The 21,860-nt window shown below is 45.1% G+C and overlaps 1 protein-coding gene across 4 annotated transcripts; it reads right to left on the reverse strand.

Annotated features, from left to right (window-relative positions):
* Positions 1 to 1,290: 1,290 nt before the first annotated feature.
* On the reverse strand, positions 1,291 to 17,954 carry GOSR2 (golgi SNAP receptor complex member 2). Of its 4 annotated transcripts, XM_059489413.1 has the most exons (6): positions 17,893 to 17,954; positions 15,623 to 15,687; positions 13,165 to 13,273; positions 11,021 to 11,153; positions 7,629 to 7,769; positions 1,291 to 4,156 (listed from the first exon to the last, which is right to left on the reverse strand). In XM_059489413.1, the coding sequence occupies exons 1-6, from the start codon at positions 17,919 to 17,921 to the stop codon at positions 3,995 to 3,997; spliced, it is 639 nt and encodes a 212-aa protein (XP_059345396.1). In that variant the 5' UTR covers positions 17,922 to 17,954; the 3' UTR covers positions 1,291 to 3,994. The 4 variants fall into 4 exon arrangements, with proteins under 4 accessions (XP_059345396.1, XP_059345397.1, XP_059345393.1 ...); XM_059489414.1 differs by lacking the exon at positions 7,629 to 7,769; XM_059489410.1 differs by lacking the exon at positions 1,291 to 4,156 and having other exon boundaries at positions 7,272 to 7,769.
* Between the last annotated feature and the right edge of the window lie 3,906 nt (positions 17,955 to 21,860).

Raw genomic sequence — 21,860 nt, forward strand, 5'->3', positions numbered from 1 at the left:
GATAAACAATTAATAAACACCAAGACCGAGACAAGATCAGAAGTCTCTCCTCGTCCTTTGAAGCGTCGGCTCTTCAAGGCCATCCCTGGGCCCTTCCAGAACACCTAAACAGCCTAAACAGCACCGAAAATTACAACCCAGTGCAGCCCCATCCCATCCCTCTGCATCAAGCTCACACATACAGCACTGACAACTTTCTGCATTCTTTGCTGGCATTTTCTGATTTAATAAGTGTTTTGTAGCTGTGGGGATTGGAATTAGTTCAAAACAGAACTGAAGAGCAAGAAGATGATCCAACCCCTTATCTCACATTTTAAATCCACAATCTCTTTATCAACAGCCACATTTTGCTCTCCAAGCTCTTCCTTCACTTCCCCTAATTAGAACCCCCTCACCACATCACTGCGGGTAGAAAGGACATCACCCACCCATTTCCAGCTCCCTTTCACCACCAGCTCTGGGGATGTCCCACCTGGAACATCCCACATCCCCCCAGTCTGACCAGTGAGGCCCAGTGTGAAAAATGGGTATTTTATGATTGGCTTTTCACAAATATAAAAGTGAATATTATATGTGTTGTGCTAGAAAGTGATGGTGTATTAATTCTCTTAATAGTGTGTTAAATATAGTTTTAGGTTATTAAAAAAATGTTAAAATAGAAACTATGCTATGTAGGATACTTTTTTTAAAGAAAGGACTCACAGCAAGATAGCAGCCACACGACACCTGAATCTTTCAGAGAAAAAGAATTTATTGCTCTCTTATCAGAAAACTTCTTGTTAGGATTCAGAGGAAGAAGTTGACACTGACCAGACAGAATCCTGTGTTTGGATGGAATTTATGCATCATGTATGAGCTGTATGAATGTGCAACAGGCTGTTGCTTTTAAGGGTTAATCCTCTTTTAGCATGGGTTCTTTTTTGGGCTTATTTTGCCCAAAAACAGGTACCTGGACTGTCCCCAACTCTTTGTTTCTATTGTCTCATATTGTCCTAATTCAAATTGTCTAAATGATTGTCACTCTAATTGTATTACTATTTTTATAACCATTTTATTACTATTAAACTTCTAAAGTTTTAAAAACAAGTGATTGCCTTTTTCACACCCAGCACAGGCTCCTGCTCCTTCCAGCCCCAGTGCAGTGGGGCCATTTCCTACTGACCCAAAGGGGAGCCCCCCACAGCACCCCCATGGCCCCCTTCCAGATCCACAGTGAACCAAGATTCAGTGAACCTGCTTGTTTATTTTGGCCCCAATATGTTGGTTAAGGTAAAAAAAAAAATCCCTTCATTTTGGTTGAAAAAAATCTTTATTCACAGAACATCACATGAATCACGTCCCACCCTCGTTCCTGTATGTATAAAATACTGGTAAAATAAAAAGTTTTATTCCAGAGGCAAGTGAATTCCCACAGTCCCCTCCTGAGACCAGCTCACCCCAGAGCTGGACCTCGTGCCACAGATTGGAAGCAGAAGTGAGTGAGGTGTTTGCTGAGGAAGGAAACACCACCAAGCTGCAGCAGCAAAGCCTCCAGGGCTGCAGCTCCAGCTCATTTCCTTTGGCAGGGACCACAATCCCAGCAGGGCTCCAGCTCATTCCCACTGCAGCCAAAGGGGCTTGAAGGAACCACCCCTGTCCCACTGCCATGGGGTTTTTGGGTTTCACACAATCACCTGAGATGCCCTGGAAATCATTTTGGATTTACAGGCACCTCAAACATTTCTGATGTCACATGTCCCCAAATCCAGTTCCCCAGGTGGTTCCTTCAAGCCTCAAGTGTCACCTTTGGATGTCACGGGTAGCAAGGACGCTTGGCTCACCAAAGGGAAATCTGTGCAGGGACAAGGGGAGTCCAGAGGCAAAATAAATCAACAGGAAAATATCTATTAAAATGGCAAGCTAGGCTCAGAAACAGAAGAAAAATCCAGTTCCAAGTATCTTATGGCTCCTACCACAGCCCAAAAGGAGAGAGATTGGCCAGAATCCCACCTTGGTGTAAGACAAACCCTGAAACTTTAAACAGTGACAGCCTTAAACCCCAACACTGGAAAATTCAGTGGAGCTGCATCAGTTCATCAGAACTGAGATTTGCCAGGGACCCTTAAACCCCAACACGAAAATCCAGTGGAGCTGCATCAGTTCATCAGAACTGAGATTTGCACCCCCTGCAAGTGCTCAGCTGCCCTCTCAAGGGCTGAATCCATCAGATTTCATATCCAAAATAAATTTCATGCAAATTTGGATTTATGATTTCTGTTACACAACCAGGCAGATGCTCCATCACTGCAGATTCCCTCTTTTCCTTTTAATTCCTTAATTCCTTGGGCTCAAATGAAAACCAGCTCCATGCTTGCTTTATTTCCTTGGAAAACCTGGACAGATGGGGAACTCCAAGAGCAGGAAACACTTGGAGAAATAGCAGGAAAGTATCAAACACATGGAGAAGCCCATGAACAGGGGCCACTGGTCACTCCAGCTCTGCTCACCAGCATGGCCCTGTCCCATGGCCCACAGTCCCTAAAATTCATTCTAACATTTTTTCTGTTATTAAAACCTTTTCTCCCAGTTTGCAACACATAATAAAAGCAAAGCTCAGTGCAGTCAGCAGAATGTAGAGCTTGTGATTAGTTATTAATCCAGAAGAGACCCACAACCATTCCAGACAGGAAACAGGGGAGGAATTGCCAGCACCATCTATGTATGACCCATCTGTGCCACTGTCAGACACCAGGGAATGTTCCAGAATTGTCACACGTGGGGATGAGAATGGATCTGCAGGATGATTGAAATGGATGATCCCAAAATGGCACCTCCACCAGACACCCCCAGGCTGCAGGGGAAGCAGTGCCAGGATCTCACAGCTCCAGTGTTTCACTGGGACAGGGAATGACCCCAAAGGGATGAGTGTGAGCCAGCACCACCCCCAGGAGGTGACACAGCTGAGTGTCCCTCACAGGAACTCCACAGGTGCAAAGGGCAGCACAGGAATGCCCTTGCCAAGGTGGGGATTCTCCATCCCAAGGCACAGACTTGAAGAAACTCCCCTGACCAAGCTGATGTTCAGTGCCAGGGCCTGTTGTGCTGATCCCACCATTCCTCTGGTGTGCAGAACCTGTTCCAGCTCTGAACAATCCCACACCTCCAGGGAGTACAGGGGGACTCACCTGCTCCATCCACTCAGAAGTTCCAGCTCCAGAGCCCCAAACCCAACCAGCACCTCAGGAAATGAACACAGCTCCCCAAAGCTCTGTGCTCCAGCATTAACAATCTCAGTTTTGGAGGCTGCATTTGGCAGGAGGCCCGGGCAGATGCCACAGGCCTGATGTGCATCCCAGTGGAAGCAGGAGGGAGCAGTAGGAGCACTCAGCACCCCCTGGGAAGCAGCAGGGCAGAGAGAGGCACCAACACATCCCTCAGAGGAGCAGAGCAGCATTTCAGCCTAAACCAGAGAGATGTGTGCTGGGTAATAGTGTGTGTGAAATTAACTGAGGTTATAACCGTGTTCTAAGACTCTTCCCCACACATCCTCCTCCTCCTCCAAGCAGATGGGAGCCCTTCACTTCCCAGCTCTTTTTGCACACTCAGGCCCATGAACACTGTGAAATTCTCTGTGCTATTCTTGCACTGCAAAATGCAGGGGGTCAGGTCAGAAAGTCTGGCTGCATCCTAGGCTGTGCCTCTGCATCCTCCCATCCCTGTGTGCCCAAAGGGACATTCCTGCCTTGCTACAGCTGGGCACAACGTTCACTTCTGCTTCCTATTAACCTGCAGGCTTGAGGGGAGAGCAGTAAAGGCCAGGGGTTATTTTCACAGGGCCATTCTCAAGCACAGTGTCCCATTTCCTGACACATCCATTTCCCAACGTGCCTTCCACGTGATGTTGTCCCAGCAGGATTTGTAAACTCTGAAGTCCACGGGAAGGGCTCATCCAAAGCAGCACCCAGAGGAAATTCAGTTCTGGAGGCAGTCAGTCCTCTTGCAGGAGGCCAGCAGCTCATGTCAGGTACTGCACAACAAGGAACATGATGAGGCAGGTGACAGCCATGCCCCCCAGCATGAGGAACTTGTCCTGGAAGGCGCGCTTCTCAATCAGCCGCATCACCGTGTTGGACAGCCCCAGCATGTTGGCAACATCCAGGATCTTCTTGTGGGTGCCCTGAGGACAACAAAACAGCAAAGACACGATCACCCTCGTGCTCTGAGACTTCTTGTTCCGCAGTGCAAGAGTGTTTCTTCATGGGGGATGAGTGATGGGTGTCACAGACATGTTTTATGAAAAATTCTTTCCTTAGGATTTTTCCTCCTGAGAAGCTGAGAGGACTCAGGAACAAAATGCAAACAATGGTTATCTGCTGCTGTGGAATGCAACAGGTGCATCTGGGATTGGGCTCATGTGGTTGTTTCTAATTAATGGCCAATCACAGTCAGCTGGCTCGGAGCCACAAGTCTTTGTTATAATTCTTTTTTATTCTATTCTTAGCCAGCCTTCTGATGAAATCCTTTCTTCTATTCTTTTAGTATAGTTTTAATATAATGTAGATCATAAAATAATAAACAAACCTTCTGAAACATGGAGTCAACATTCTCATCTCTTCCCTCATCCTGGGACCTCTGTGAACACCATCACAGATGGGTTTGAACTTCTCTCAGCCAACCGTCCCCACCATTCCACAGGAGGTGGCATGGGACCCTGGAAACTGTCACTGTGATATTTTCTGAAAAATCCCTTTGCCAGGATTTCTTCTCCTGGGAAGCTTCAGCTTCTCCCTGTTTTGCTGCTTTGCAATGTGATTTGGAGATTGTTTACCCAGCATGTGAATTGTTTTAATTCAATGACCACTCATGGTCCAGCTGTGTTGAGGCTCTGAGGAGTCACAGGTTTAATTATTAATTTTTGTTCAGCATTCTCTCTGTATCTTTTCGCTTTCTTTAATATAGTTTTTGTATAACATTCTTTAATATAATATCATAAAATAATAAATCAGCCTTCTGAGAACTTGGAGTCAGATCTCTCACCTCATCCTGGGGATCTCACAAACACCACAGAAAACAACTGGGTGTATGGACTAATTAATTCATACACATGAACAGGAATGTGGTTAAAGACACAAAACAATCTGTCTAGACAGAGACAAGATAAAAAGTGGCTCAGAAAAATGCACTCCTTCAGGAGGAGTAAGAGTAGACCCACATGCAGAAGTTTCTCAGTGCATAAAACACGGATTTACAATGCCAAACTACATCAGCAGTGCCTTGTGTTCCAGGCAGTTCAGGCCCTTCACTGAAGTCAGGCTGTGTCTCTGCTAGTCCCACATAATCAGTTTTCTCCAGTTCCCACAGCTCCTATTAACCATCTTCAGAACAAAACCAAACCTTGCTGGATGAACAAAAACCAAATATGAAACTTCAAAATGAAAGCAAAACAACAGAAAGGGAAAACTCTTCAATTCTTGCAGTCATGGAACAGTGGATTTATACAACTGAATCAGTTAAAGGGACAAGCTAGGAAAATTCATTCCATACCTGTCTATTTATATCAAATATACACAAAGTTACAGAGAATAAAGCTATTAGTGTGCAAAGGAGGGACATGAGGGTGGGGAAAGGTTTGGAGGAGTCATAGGAGGAGCAGCTGAGGGCAGAGCTCAGTGGGGCTGCAGCTCCAATCTCTGCTCTGGGACAGGGACAGGAGCCAGGGAATGGCTGGAGCTGGGCATGGGGAGGGTTGAGTTGGATGTCAGGAAAAGAATCTTCCTGCAGTGGCTACCAGAGCTCCAGGAGCATTTGGACAACACTCCCGGGGATGCACAGGGTGGGACTGTTGGCGTGTCTGCAGGGCCAGGAGTTGGACTGGATCATCCTTAGGAAGTCCTTCCAACATGGGATGTTCCATGATTCCACATTAACCCATTTCTCTTTGCAAGCTGTCTCTACACCAGCTGCTCTGCCAGATGTTCTCAGGCAACAAAATCTGTGTCAGTGCAGGAAAAGCTGAGTTAAGGGGAAAAGGAACATGAACAAACATTTCCTCACCTGCAAGGGAGAACACTCAGGAATGTGATGGCCCTGAAAGCACAGCCTGTGTGTGCCAGCAGCCAGGGACAGACACCCAGCAATTCCCTGCCCAGAGAAAAGGCTGGAGGAGAGCCAGGAGGCCACAAGAAGCAGCATTTCCCCATCCCTGCAGGGCACCAGGGAGCTCTCCTGTGGTGGGATGCACCTTCTTCTCAGGAACCCTCCAGAATCCATGTGCTTCACCCAGTCCCTCACAAGAGATTAACTTGGATCAGTGATTTCCCAGCTTGGAGAATCAACTCCAATTCCCTGTGTGCAGCAGCCCAGTGCTCAACAGGGTGGACAAATGTCTACAATCCTCTCAGAGATGCAGGGACTTCAAGGAAAGTGCTCTTTCCAAAAAGCATTCACAACCCAAATCTTCTCCAGGCACTAATATGAGTCCTTCCAGCCTTTTCCTAATGAGCTGGCAGCAGAACCTCTCCCTCTCCCCACCATTCCTGTGGCCAGACTGCTCAGCAGCACCATTCATCTGCAATGAACACTGAGTTTTCTTCAAGGTTTTTCTAGTAATGAACCTTGTCTTAAAACAAATCCATACTCACCAGGTCAGTGAACAAGTGACCTGAACCAGAAGCTAAAATTCATCTTGGAAAGAACTCAGCTTCACACTCAGCTTTAATAGCTCTGTGTAAGATCTGTGGGTGCAGGGCTTGGTCACACCAGAGTAGGGAGCAGAGGAGGAGCTGCAGCCCCAATTTGGAGCTGTGCTGGTTCTGTGCAGGGCTCAGAGAACACCAGGCAGCCTGGAACCCAGCTCAGCTCCCCAGCTGCAGACCAGGCTTGCACTGGTCACACCATGGAGCTGCAGGTGTGACAGACCTGACCAAACCTGGGATTCATGACATTAAAAATACCTAAATCTGCCATTTACGGCATTAAAAATGCCTAAATCTGGCAAATACATCCCAAAATAAAACTGAGAACAGTAGTTATCCCCATCAGAAGATGAACACAACAGGCATTTCTCTGCATTTTTCTCAAGTCCAGTTTCTCCCCAAACACTTCTTATTAAAAAGCTTTTTGTATCCTTGAGGTTTTCACTCAGAATTGACCATCACTTTGAACAGTCTGTAAAATAAAAGGCAAATATTTGCTATGAAGAGACCTGCAGAAATGCAGCTGTTTTCAGCAGGGAAGGAGGCATTGTTGAGGTGCATTATCTTTATTACTAATCTTAATCACAGGTGCTCTACATCAGCTTTGTGGCTGCTCTGAGTGATGCTAATCTGAACCAGCATCTCCCTGCCAGCCACTTTCTGCCCCTCCAGAACCTGAACAAACAAACAACAATCAACCAAAAAAATAAACATTCAGCACTCCAGATGCTGCCCTGCAGATGAAGGCCAGCCAGCCCCAAAAGATCTTAAAGCTATTCCTAACAGGATGGTAAAATATAAAGATTTCAAGTTGTTTAAATGAAATTTGGGCCTTTCCAGCATCCTCAGCTCGGAGCAATGTACTGAAACAACACATATATTGATTTTACTTAGCTTGATCAGCATGAAGACAGAAAAATGTGGGGTTTTTGTGGTAAAAAATGATGCCCCCACCTTTAAAGTGACTCTCTGGTCCCTCAGCCCAGCCAGGATGTTGGTGCCACTGCCAATAAGCTCATCCATGCCTCGGTGGGCACTCTGCAGGGATTCATTAAACTGCAAGGTTTCGTCGATCGGGATGGTGGTGTCAGAGTCCTGTGGGGAAAGCAGGGACTCGGTTACCTGCTCACTCAGAAACACAAAAAGCACACAGCCAGAACCCAACAGGACTGCCAGGATTGTGCTTGCATTATTTTTTTAATAATGATTTTAAATACAACATTGATATTTGAGTGAAAAAAGTAATTTAGAGAAGATAGGGAGGAAGCCAAAAGGCAAAGCTGAGCAGCTGCTCAACTGTAATGAGATCTCAAGGATAAAAAGAGCAAAAGCAGAGAATTTTTATAATTTTAGTAGGAAAGGGTACTGCAGGAGAGAACAGGAGGTGTTAAACACCAAGAAGGTTTTAGTCATTGATCACTGCAAGTGAAAGACTTGTGGAACATTTCACACCACATTTCTGAGCAACAAAAATGAAAAAATGTTTGGAGATGACATTCTAAACAAATTTTTGGCAGTGAAGGCAAACAGACATGGGCTTGGTTCCCTGAGCTCTGGCTCACTCATCACCCAGGGCCCTATTTAAAAAAATATATTAAAAATTAGTATTTTTCATGTTTTTTTTTCCAGAAAAGATGCATTCACTCATGTAGGAACTGGAAATCTTGAAATGGAAATGACAGGGTAAAACTCTAATCTGGACTGCACAGGAGGGCAGGGACGGCATCAGAATAAGAACCAGCCAAAGGCAGAATTCACAGTCATGTCAATTGTCTGAGCAGAAGCACTTGGATTTCTATGTGAATGGCTCTTATTCCAGATATTTAACAACCTTCAAACCAGCAGATGTCATTTCTGTGCAAGGTTTTTTATCCACTATAAGGGCAGCAATAAAAATAGAGAAGTAGATTTGTGATGCCCCACAAAGGCATGGGATGGCACCAAAGCTCTGTTTTGCTGCTTGTGATTTTCTCCAGGTACAAGGAAAGGCTTTAAAGATAAATACAATTTTTAACTTTTGAATTAAGCAAACTCTTGAATTAAGCAAACTGTTACATCTGTGTTCCAAAAGCTGTTCTGGATATTCCAGTGATTTACTCACACACTCAGGTGACATCTCTGATAGAATAGGGGAGTATATGAATAGGAACTGTGGAAAAATGTAACCAAGAGAGGCTGATAACTGATAAATAAATCATCATTTCCCTATTAAGAATCATTTTAAAGCCACATTTTTGTAGCAAGCTAAAAAGAAATACAAAGCAATTGTGTAATTTTTTTCATCTACTATACCTTTCAATATCTGAAGGAGCAAATAACCCATCTGCTCTATATTTTATATCTGTAAGCCTGTTGTTTCTGAACTTTTTGTTTCTGAGCAGCAAATTTTCCTGTAGGAAAACTTGTCCCTACATGCAGAGAAACACCACAATATTTAAAACCACAAATTGCAGTGTTTCCTTCAAGCCTTGTTTACAATTTTGAAAAAGTCAACAAAATACCAGACATTATCTTTATGGCAGGCTTTGAGAAATGCATTGAAATGCCCAAATCTCAGTTAATTAGTATTGCTCACATGGTTTCTCTCTTGTCCTGACAATGATTGACAAAATGTTACATGAGATGCCTTTAACAAAGAAGGGAAATAAAGAAGGAAATCAAACAAAAATGTAAAAATAGCATTAAAAAAAACAAAACAAAATCCAAAACAAAAACAAATAAACAGAATTTAGAAACCAAACAATAAAACCCAAGACTAACTTTTCAGTGGCAGAAAAGTGAAATCTGAAAGCAAGCCTACATTATTGAGAGCAAAATTCCCCCAGCAATTTGCACTGGGGGACTTCCCAAAGGAGGAACTAACAATAACAGCTGGACCACATTGATGTTATTACCAACTTTTGACTCATTTCTAGGCAAAAGTGCTTTGTCCCAGCTGTGTGATTTGTGTTTGGCTACACTGAAGTTTGCTGACACCTGCTGCCAGCAGGGTGTGTAACACCCAGGCTTTTCACAGATTTTAGAACCTGGCAAACATTTGACACAAATCCAAGTGAAATGTACACTTTGGTACCTACCTCACTGACCCTTTCAACTTTCAGGTGGACTGCACTGGATAAAACAGGAGCAGCAGCTTCTGGAGCCTTTTCCTGTAACCTTAAGAGCCCAGCTTTTCCTCAGAGAGCTCCCCACATATTTTGATTCCTCTCCTTTACCCACACTCCCAGCAGTCTCCAGCATTCCTGTTTACACACTGCCTGTCTCTGCCCTGCTGGAGGGAGGCTTTTCACAGATCTCAGGATCTGGCAGACATCTGACACAAATCCAAGTGAAATGCACACTTTGGTACCTACCTCACTGACCCTTTTACAAATGCAGGTGGATTGCACTGGATAGAACAGGAGCAGCAGCTTCTGGAGCATTTTTCTTTTACCTTATGAGCCCAGCTTTTCTACAATTTCTATGTAAATCCAGGTGGAACTACACTGGATAAAAGAGGAGGAGCAGCTTCTGGAGCCTTTCCCTGTTATCTTATGAGCCCAGCTTTTGCTCAGAGAGCTCCCCACATATTTTGATTCCTCTCCACCTTTACCCACACTCCCAGCAGCCTCCAACATTCCTGTCTACAAACTTCCTGCCTCCCCCCTGCTGGAGGGAGGCTTTTCACAGATCTCAGGATCTGGCAAACATTTGACACAAATCCTGTACACTTTGGTACCTACCTCACTGACCCTTTTACAACTGCAGGTGGATTGCACTGGATAAAACAGGAGCAGCAGCTTCTGGAGCCTTGTCCTGTTACCTTAAGACCCCAGATTTTCTACAATTTCTATGTAAATCCAGGTGGAACTGCACTGGATAAAACAGGAGCAGCAGCTTCTGGAGCACTTTTCTTTTACCTTAAGAGCCCAGCTTTTCCTCACAAGAGCTCCCCACATATTTTGATTCCTCTTTGCCTTTACCCACGCTCCCAGCAGTCTCCAGCATTCCTGTTTACACACTGCCTGTCTCTGCCCTGCTGGAGGGAGGCTTTTCACAGATCTCAGGATCTGGCAGACATCTGACACAAATCCAAGTGAAATGCACACTTTGGTACCTACCTCACTGACCCTTTTACAACTGCAGGTAGATTGCACTGGATAAAAGAGGAGCAGCAGCTTCTGGAGCCTTTTCCTGTTACCTTAAGAGCCCAGCTTTTCCTCACAAGAGCTCCCCACATATTTTGATTCCTCTTTGCCTTTACTCACACTCCCAGCAGCTCCCAACAATGCTGTTTACAATCTCCCTGCCTCCCCCTGCTGGATTTGAGCTGCTGGAGCACCGAGAGCCCCAGCAGGGATATTTACGTTGGTGGTGAAGGTGCGGGCCAGCAGCTCCTCCCGCTGCCTCTCCTGCTGCTCCCGCAGGTACCGGCGGTGCTGGAAGTTCCTCAGGGCTGTCTGCAGGTGCTGCACGTCGTATTTCAGCTGGTCCACTCGCCTGCAAAGGAGCAGCAGCACAAAAACAGAAAATCAGAGGGGTTTGGGAAAGCTGCAAGAGGCAGGTCTCAGATACAGCAGAATTGTGATTAGAGCTAAGCAGTAGCCATGAGATTTGTCAGCAGAAAAATTGTGTAAGAAGTAGAAAAGTAAGGACAAATAGAACAATGATCTGTGTATTAATGCTTGTCTAGAATAACTCCCTAAGCTTGCACTGCCTGCCACACCATGGAGCTGCAGGTGTGACAGAATCCTGACCAAATATGGGATTTATGGCATTAAAAATGCCTAAATCAGGCAAATACATCCCAAAACAAAGCAGTGTCACAAAACTCACAGAAAAATTTATCTAGTGACATATTAGGAAGTTTTAAGCTTAATAATGGAGCTCTATTCATTGTGTTTTAAGGCTTACACACAGGTATTGTATTCTAAATAAGCAGGCATTGTTTTAACCACAGGTATATGTGCTTATAGTGGTTGGATAGAGCTACTGTCAACGTGCTTTTACTTTGTGTGGTCAAAGAACTTCTAAAATAAGTTGTAACATTAAGTTCTTTGTCTGATGTGAGCTGCTGGCATCTTCCCATTGTCATAACCATGTAATGAGACTGATGCTGGAAAATCAAACAGCTCAAAGCACATTCCACAGCAGTTCCTCCCTGTTTTGTGATTTGTACATAGCCCCCAGCTGGCAATCTGCTTTTCTGAAGATTCTGCTTTTCTGGTGCTTTTTGTACCAGGAAAGGAGCACTGTAAATTAACAGCAATGAATGACAAGGAATGGTGGGTTCTGCTTCTCTACAAGATGCAGGACATCCAATGCTAGGCTGAAATTCCACACCTACATCCTCCCTGTCTCATTTTTCTATTACACAGGTGATTACTGCACAGGTGATTATTCATTTTAATCAATTATTTAGGCTCCAGGCTAATGACAGAATGTGAAACAGAACTCCTGAGCTGTCTTGGACATCCTATCCCATGGATTGTCTCTTCAGGTGTTATAGAACTGTATCCATTTCTCATTTAACACAGATTTGGGAAGACGGCAGGATTTGTACAGGTTCTATTTTATGACCCTCCCCTTTCATATAAAAGATGATGCTTTCCAGTTTCCTTAATTAGCATCATGTTCTGATGGTTGAGGTTTTATTCCAGTTTCCTTAATTAGCATCATGTTCTGAAGTTTGAGGTTTTATTAAAAGGTGCTCAAAAGTCAGTGGGTAATACAGGAAACACCTCAGATATCTCCACTGGGCTGAAACAAATAATCTCCAGAACTCCACTGGCCCTGATTAAATGACTGATAAAATTTAATGTTTGATTGGTAAATTTTAATGATGACCAGACTATCATGCTCTAGTGGAAGGTGTCCTTGCCCATGGCAGGGGTTGGAAATTATCTTTAAGGCCCCTTCCAACCCAAACCATTCCAGGATTCTACAAAGAAATCCATGACTATTTCAGATACTGGCCTCTTTCTTTGATACAGGTGACATGAAATCCACCCTTACTATCTATAAGGACCTTTTTGGACTGAACATTAATAACTGAGTCACAGAATTAATTAAGAACAGCAAGTCCTGATGTCTGTGGTGCAACCTCCTGCCAAAACCATTGCTCACTTTAGAAATCTCTTTATTTCAGTCACCAACAGCTTGGAAAATGGCACCAAATGAAGGAATTTGACTCTCTACCTCCAAAATGCCATTAAAAGCAAGGGACAGAGTGCATATTCTGCTCCTCTGAGAACAGAATTCAGCTGCATCACCAGTCTGGACTTGATGATCTTTGAGGGCTTTTCCAGCTTTAATGATTCTCATGATGCTGGGGTTAAATGCAGGAAAGTGATTTTTCCTCTGTGCCTCAATTTTTCTACTGCAGAGCACAGAGATGAGTTATGCAAGGTATAAAGACTTCACACAAATCAAAAGCAAAGGGCTTCAGTAAATTTAATTAAAATAATTACAAAGACTACCCTACACAATCACAGCAAAGCAGTGAACTCACAGTTTGGCACTCTGCCTCTTGTTGGGAGGTTCTTTGCTGGACAGGATTTCCAGACGTTCCAAGTTGCTGAATATGTTGTCTATTCTTGCCTGAATCTCATTCTCTACCACTGCAAGGAAATAAAAACAGGATTTGACTTGAATTAGACAACTGCAATCTGATAAAGGCAAATGCTCAAAAGCATTCAAAGCAATATGTAAAAACTGATAGATTCAAATCTTTACTGGATGAAAATAATCAGGTAGCTGAAAACTATAAGTACAATGAAATGTCACTTTTTTAGCTCAGTAATTTGACACTCTCACCTTTCCCTCCTCCTCTGAGAAGGCAGCTAGGAAAGCCCCTGCTTGTTCCTGAGCCTCTCACCCCATCAGAATTAGGATTTCAAGCCCACACATTCCCCCTGCAGCCCCTTCCTGCTCCCTCAGCAGGGTTTGCTGCCACAAGAACAGAGAAGCATCATCAACCACCTGCCAAGTACTCCACACACCAGGAGTGCCCAGAAAATCACTCCCAGCAGCACCCAGAGAAGCAAAGAGCACAAACAACCCCATCTTTGGATCTCACACAGCCAGGGAGTGACTGACTCACATCCTGAGACAAATCAATGAAATTGTGCTAATCCATCTCCCCATCATTTACTGCAGCTGAATTCAACACAGGAGAGCTGACAGACTCTGGTTTGTCAGACCAAACTACATCACTGCACTTTTTTCTGAGCAGGAAGGGACTATTTGTGCTCAAAGTTGGAAAGTTTGATTTCCTGCTCCCTATTCCTGCTCTTCAACCATGGATAATCCTGTTCTCCATAAATTCTGAAATACAAACTAGTAACTTTATAGAGAAATAGATACATATATTTATTCATTTATTAACTACATAAACTGGTGAACTGACTGTAAACTATGGAAATTACATAATCCTATATCTTGAAATGGCCTCAAGTAAAAGAAACAAAATGGCAAATTATACTAATTTTCAGGATTTTTAAAATCACCCCAAGTGAACAGCAGTCTGAGAAGTCTGGCATTGCAGAAGGAGTAGTGCAAACATCACAAAAACTACAACCAGAATTGGTAATTTTATTTTTTGGAATAAATTACTATAAATATAATAAACAATATATACAATAATATAATATTATATTATATAAAAAATATAACACATTATATTATATTGTGTTATGTTATATTATGTTATGTTGTTATGTTATATTATATTATATCATATCATATCACATTACATTATACTATATTACATTACATTACACTATATTACATTACATTATACTATATTATATATTATTATATTATATATTATTATATTTTATTATATCACATTACATTATACTATATTATATATTATTATATGGTCTATAATATTATAATATATAATGTATAATATCATAATTTTAAGGAGAAGGAGGAGAAGGGGGAGAAGGAGGAAAAGGAGGAAATGGAGGAAAAGGTGAAGAAAAATATATATGTAATAAATATAATTACTAATTCTATTAGTAACTGCTATTTTTTGATAGAAAAATTTATCACAGCCCTTCCTAGAGCCCAGTCATGTTCCACAGATGTGCTCAAGGTAAGAGAAGTCAGTGAACATGTGCAGAAATGCATCCAGCCCATGCAGTGTCCTTTCACCTCAGAAGTTCTGATGAATCCATCACTAATTACTCATGCAGGAATTAAGAGTTCAAACACAGGTCCAAAATTCATGTGCCAGTTGTGCACTGGGGTAAAAAGTCCTGCCACACATATCAGAGCATCTCATGATTAGTCATTTATGAGCACAGGGTTATAGTCCAATTTATTGAGGCAATTTCAGACCCAATGGTTCTGATGAGCAGGTGGAATCACAGGTTCTGACTCTGATGGAGCATCCTGCACACAAAATCACAGCATTTTCCCCAAAACTGCACGGAGCACCTTTAGGGGAAAGCTGCCAGGTGGTGGATGCTGAGGGAATGACAGCACAGCAGGGCAGGCTCAGCTTTCTGACAAACCAGCCCAGAGATGCTCTCAGTCTGCAGCTCTGTCCACACCAAGAACTCCAGGAGTTCAAAAACCTCCATGAGAGCATCAGTGTGGGGGTTTTGAGCTGTTCATTCTGAAGGCTGCACAGACACCCTGACCATGAGCTCCAAAATCTAACAGCACCAAAATTCTGCCATTCTACCAGGACATTAAAGAAGCATCCACAGCAAGCATTCTGTCAGTTAAAGGATTATAACAGGAAGAGGAAACAAATTCTTGTCCTGTCTTTTCTGTTCTTAACCACCTTATTGAGGTTAAACAGCAACACAATTCAATGATTTCTGAATTGGTGATGTATCTCAGCAGCTGATCACAGTGGCTCAGGAGCTAAATTTGTTCCAATAATAACTGTAAATTTAATGAGAAGGCACGCAAGGTTAAAAATGCAAACTAAATCAACCTCTCTCATCACTTACAGTGCACTGACTCTTTGTCTGAAGTCTCCAGGCGCCCCATGTAAGACTGGACCTCATGGACCTGCCTGTCAGGACACAAAGAGAAAATGAACAGAAAAGTCAGCTAACAAACACAAAATTATTTCTCAGCACCTCACTTTTCATCTTCTTTTACTGAAATGCCCTTTTTAGAAGACCACAGGAATCAGCAACAATAGTGTAAGAGCAGACAGCCCAGCCCTGACCACCAACCCAGGTCCTCAGCAGGAAGCAAGCTGTGCTCTCACCTCGTATGCACCTACAAAGTAACTTTATTAAAAAACAGAAATCAAGGGGAAGGTTATGAAAAACACAAGAAACAGCTGTTCAGCTTGATTTGGAGATGACAGTGGGAATGATTTTCATGGTCTCACAGCGTGTGAATTCACAGGCATCAACTGAAATTAAAAGCTTGTAATTATAAGAAAAAACTACTGTGGCTGGACAAGCAGTGGCATAGGAAAACAAAACAAAAAAATATATTGATGGTTGTTAAATTATTCTGGAACTAGATGGGCTTTAAGGTCACTTCCAACCTGAACCATTCAATGATCACAAAATGAGGCAGGACAGAAATGGGAACAGGACACCACCAGTGCCCATATCCATAACAGCTGCTGTGACATTCCTGCATTTCCAGATCTCCAGCAGGATGTCCTGCTCTACCCTACAGGGTCACTCTGTATCATTGTTCAGTGACAGAGAAATGAGGCCTCAATACAATTCAAGTCTCTTACCATCCCACCTCCCTTAACAGAGCCCCACAAAATGCAAATTACCACAGAAATTTGGAGCATTTGCTTAAATGCGCCCTTTGGCCCCTTTCCTGTGAGTTACTCCACAAGTATTACCAACAGAACCACGAGATATTTTTTGCCTTATTTTGCAATTCCCACACAACTCCTCCCTCTCCAGACCGACATGTGAAATGTGGGATTTACCCTCAACCGCCCCCTCACCTCCAGGGACGGTTTAAACAGCTGCAGCCCCTCAAACCCTGCTGAGAACTCCTTATATACAAGCGTGCTTTAAATAAACCGGCAGCGATGGGCGGCAATCCCCGCTCCCGGTGCCCCGGGCCGGCAGAGCCGCGGGGCTGACGTGGCACACACGGTTCTGCCCCCACCGGGATGGGTTTTTTTAATGGGGAAACGCTTTTAAAGGGCGCTGAGATCTGTGGGGTGGCGGTGTGGGATCCCGCACACCCAGCCCGGCGCTTCATACACTTGGTTTGTGGGTCTGCCCTTGATCCTCTAGACAAATGCCGGTTTGACGGGACAGCCCTCACACTCCCCTCAATCCCTCACACAGCCCTCATTCCCCCACATCCTTCTCTCAATCCCTCACACCCCTCAATCTGTCACACACCCCGCAATCTCTCACGCACTTGTTGGTCTGCTGGTACAGCCCCTCACACTCCCCTCAATCCCTCACACACCTTTTATTACCTCACACACCCCTCTCGATCACTCCTGCACCCCTCTCGATCACTCCTGCACCCCTCAATCCCTCACACATTCCCCGAGCCGCCACACAGCCCCTCAATCCCTCACACACATCCCTCAGTCCCTCATTCACTTGTTGGTTTCCTGGCACAGCCCTCACACCCTCCTCAATCCCTCACTCACTTGCTGGTTTGCCGGTACAGCCCTCACACACCCCTCAGTGCCTCACACACCCTTTGGTTTGCCGGTACAGCCCCTCACGCAACCCCCAGTCCCTCACACACCTGTCCGGTTGCTGGCATAGCCCTCACACATCCCTCAATCCCTCATATCCTCCTCAGTATGTCATGCACTTCTTGGTTTGCTGGTACAGCCCCTCACACACCCCTCAATCCCTCGCTCACTTGCTAGTTTGCCGGTACAGCCCCCCACACACCACCCTCAATCCCTCACACACCCCCCAGAGCCCTCCTCACACCGCCTTCAGCCCCTCACGCACCCCTCAATTCCTCACACACATCCCTCAGACCCTCACTCACTTGTCGGGTTGCTGGAATAGCCCCTCACACACCCCCCGAGCCCTCACACCCCTCTCAGTCCCTCACTCATTTGTTGGTTTGCTGGTACAGCCCCTCACACACCCCTCAGTCCCCCACGCACTTGTTGGTGTGCTGGTACAGCCCCTCACGCACTTACTGGTTTGCCGGTACACCCTCTCACACCCCCCAGTCTCTCACACCCCCCAACCCCTCACTCACTTGTTGGTTTGCTGGTACAGTCCCTCCCACGCCTCAGCCCCTCACTCACTTGTTGGTTTGCTGGTACAGCCCCTCCATCCCGCACCGGCTCCGCTCCGCACACGTCACCTCCCGCCACTTCCGGCCCCGCCGCCTCCCGCTGCTTCCGTTTCCACTTCCGCCTCCTCCCGGGCCGCGCTCCCGCCCCTGCAGCGCCACGCGAGGCCGCCAGGGGGCGCTGCAGGACCGGAGTGGCGAGCGCGGGGCGGGACCGTGAGGGGCGGGAGGGACCGTGAGGGGCGGGAGGGACCGTGAGGGGCGGGAGGGACCGGGAGGGGCCGGGCGGGGCCGTGAGGGACCGGCGGTGCCGTGAGGGGCGGGAGGGGCCGTGAGGGGCGGGAGGGACCGAGATGGACCGGGCGGGACCGGGTGGAGCCCTGACGGACCGGGTGGGATCGTGAGGGGCGGTGAGGGACAGGGAGAGACCGGGCGGGGCACAGGTACAGGTAGAAACTCTGATTGATTAAAAAGCTGAAATCAGGACCATAACTCTGTCTTGTCACTGTGGTTTAATGGAAAATAGTTCTTGTCAACAAGTGTAATTTCATGCTAATAAAAGCTTGATTGAGCAAAATTGGGAAAGGCTTGTATTCTGTAAAGTGTTCAGCTCTATACCACAAGATCAATAATTGAAAAGTCTGTAGCCTCTGTCCTCATGGTCCAGACAAACACTCAGCTCTCTCCTTCTCCACTATTTCTTCTTTCTATTAAATGTTGTCATTTTATACTCGTTCCTCAGGCTTTGAATGGCCCCTGATGCTGAGCCCTTTTCTGGGTTTGTGCTGCCTATCCCACCTGTGATGTGAAGGGAAACCTGCTTTATCAACAATAATAATGTCTTAAACTGGGTCCATCCAGATAAAATCCTCAAATACTATTGAATAAAATGTACTGATTTAAATCCTAAACTTCAGCACCCTCAGCCTTGTACTGTACTTGACTTAGGCAAAACCAAAATAACTGTACAGCAAAAATTTAAGCTACTGAAAGATGACAAACGTTGGAGGAAAAGTGAGAAAATGTTTTCAGAGGTGGGGAAGCTGAAGGCAGACACCTCCTGATGTGAGACTGGGCAAATTGGGAAACCTGGGGGCTGGCGCAGCCTCCAAAGTGTTGGTTTGTTTCTGTTGTTGCTCATTTGCAGTTCAGGGTGAGCACCTGAAGAATGCAGCCTTGTCACAGGAGAACACATCCCTGAGCACCACACAGCCAGAAAAGAGGGAAACTACAACACATCTTTAATTAATGAGAGATTCTGTCCCTGTGGGTCCGTCTCTCCTGTCTCAGATGATGCATCAAGCTCAGTCTGCCCTGCCCTGCCGTGCAGCCAGCCAGCCTCTGGCAAGAGATTATCCCCTGGATGTCAAACAGCAGCTCAAGCCCCAGAAATCACATCAGCCCAAGGATAAACAGCATATCAACAAAACCATTAACTGCAGCAGCAACAAACACATCCACTCCCCCTTCCCTGAGCCATTAGACCCCATTTTCAAACACTTCTGGAAATAGGTTGAATGGAAATAGACTCTGGGATTCCCTCCTGGCCAAGGCTGGAGAGGTATCACAGGAGCCCTGATGAAATGGCAAGCACTGAAATACAAGAACAGATTTCTGTTCTTTTGTCAAGAAATTGATTTTTGCCAGAAACAACATGCTGCAACCCAGCGTCTGTTCTTGTTAGACTTCAAGTCCTTCCAGGAGGAGTTCTTCAGCAAATTGGCTCATTTAGACACAACAGCCAGGAGCACGGAGAGGAAAAAAAGGGTTTTGTTCAAGGAAAGCCTCTGTATTGTAAACAGGATAAAAGGGGATGGAGAGAGTCACTTATCACTGTCTCTCATGTCCCCAGGTCATTCCTGTGTAGAATCTGCTGGAGAAAAAGGATTTCATATTCCCTGCTCTCCCAGAACCCCGGCTGGGGGATTTTCTCTGGCACACAATCTGCAGACAGACCCCGTGTGCATTCAGCAGCAGTTTCAAACCCCATAATTGCTGTTCCCATTGCTCTCCTCTGCCTGTGAAGCTCCCAAGGGGGAGCTGGATCCTCACAGGGCCTCCTCTGCTGTGCCTGCACCAGCTCATGTCCCCTCACAGCCATGGAATTTGGGCTTCTCCCCAAAAACGCTGATGCTCTGTTTAATATCAAACCCAAACAGGGTCTGCCTGCACCAGCTCATGTCCCCTCACAGTCATGGTATTTGGGCTTCTCCCCACCCCAAAACCACTGATGTTCTGTTTAATATCAGAACCAAACAGGGCCTGCCTGCACCAGCTCTGCCTCTGCTCTGCCTGCACCAGCCCATGTCCCCTCACAGCCATGGCACTTTGGGTTCTCCCCAAAAACACTGATGCTCTGTTTAATATCAAACCCAAATCATGCATCTCCCCCCGTTTCTCTGAGCGTGATCCCATCAGGCACAAACTCTCTGCCCCCCTCCCTCCTGCTCTGGGACACTCTCTGCATGCTTTGCTGATACAAATAACTGTGACTCTCAAAACAAAGGAGCGCCGAAGCCCAGGGCGTTGTTTGGATGAGTGCTCGATGGAGGCTGCTGTGAGTCCAGCTGCAGGCCATGGGCTGCATGTCCCAGCTCTGACAGGCTCCTGGACACAAGGCAGACCTCACAGCACGCCTCTCAGCACTCCCAGCCTGGGGAAGGGGGCAAAACCAGAAGGGGAGACATGACAAGAATGCTGGAGACTCATCTATCAAATTTCTCTGGCTCTTGGGTGATGTGCTGGACCCAGGTCTCCCTGGGCAAGGAGCTTTTTAAAGACACATTGCACCTTCCTGCTCATCTTCCCAAATTAAGAACATTTCACAGTCAGTTTTGAGACTGATCTGTGGCCACGAGAGTCACAAATGCTCAGAGCATCATTCCCTTCTGCATAAATATCCCAGGGAAAGGGATATGGAAAAGATGGGGAAGGCCAGGCCAAAGGAAGAAGGAGTCAAGGAGCATCTCTGCTATTTCACTCCTTCCCTTCCTTCTGGAATGAGGCAGGGAAATATGGCAGGAAAAGGTATAGGAATAGGAATAGGAATAGGAATAGGAATAAAATTAAAATTAAAATTAAAATTAAAATAAATTTTAAATGAAAATAAAATTAAAATAAAGATAAAAATAAAGTAAAAATAAAAATTTAAAATTAAAAACTAAAATAAAAATAAAATAAAATAAAAATAAAATAAAAATAAAATATAAATAAAATAAAAATAAAAATAAACCCAGTGGTGAGGAACACTGCAGCATCCCCCAGCCTGAGGGATTTTTTACACACAAATGGCTTGGAGGTTTGGGGAATATCCTGGACGAGTGCATTTTCCTCATGGTTTCATCCTTTCCCTGGTGGCAGCCACACAGGGCTGCTGGAGGTGAAATACTGACCTTGATGGATTTTTGGTGCTCTGCATGGCTCTGTTAGTAGCCCTGCACCTCCACTGCACTATAAATGTTATATTATCCTAATAATGATTAAATAAAACTCAGTTCTCCATGCAGGGCTGAATTCCTCCTGCCTTTTCCCTGCTGATCCTGCCTGTTTGACCTTATCAATGAAATTCAGGAAACAGGAGCAAAGAGCCTCCTCCAACAGAGCCAAGGAGGCAGAAGGGGCAAGAAATTACATTGCCTTCGCCAGACAGTGCACAAATGAAATTCCAATAATTCTGCCACTCCTCCTTCCTTTTGCACAGCATCAGGAACCTGTTAGGAGCCTCAGCTGCCTTCAAATGAAATGGCATCCCCCTCAATCCCAAATCCCACAGAAATCTCTGAGTTCTGGCTTTAAAAGCTCTGGCTTTGAAAATATTTTTAATTTATTTACTGGGCAACCCTGTTTAATAATAATACATAATAAATTTATTATGGCAGATTCTGCCTGGGCACTCTTAACCCTGGACTGGATGTGAATAATGTAACACTTACGTAGGAAAATCTTAAAATCTGTGAGCAATACCATTATCCTGATTTTTCC

Source organism: Ammospiza nelsoni, chromosome 26 (assembly GCF_027579445.1).
Source record: "Ammospiza nelsoni isolate bAmmNel1 chromosome 26, bAmmNel1.pri, whole genome shotgun sequence".
Taxonomy (NCBI): Eukaryota; Metazoa; Chordata; class Aves; order Passeriformes; family Passerellidae; genus Ammospiza; species Ammospiza nelsoni.

Coding starts and splice junctions, on each gene's coding strand:
- GOSR2 (XM_059489410.1), bottom strand. CDS start 17,921: ATGGAGGGGCTGTACCAGCAAACCAACAA. Junction 15,688..17,892: donor CTGTACCAGCAAACCAACAA/GTGAGTGAGGGG, acceptor GTGTCCTGACAG/GCAGGTCCATGAGGTCCAGT. Junction 11,154..13,164: donor AAGAGGCAGAGTGCCAAACT/GTGAGTTCACTG, acceptor GCTCCTTTGCAG/GCGAGTGGACCAGCTGAAAT.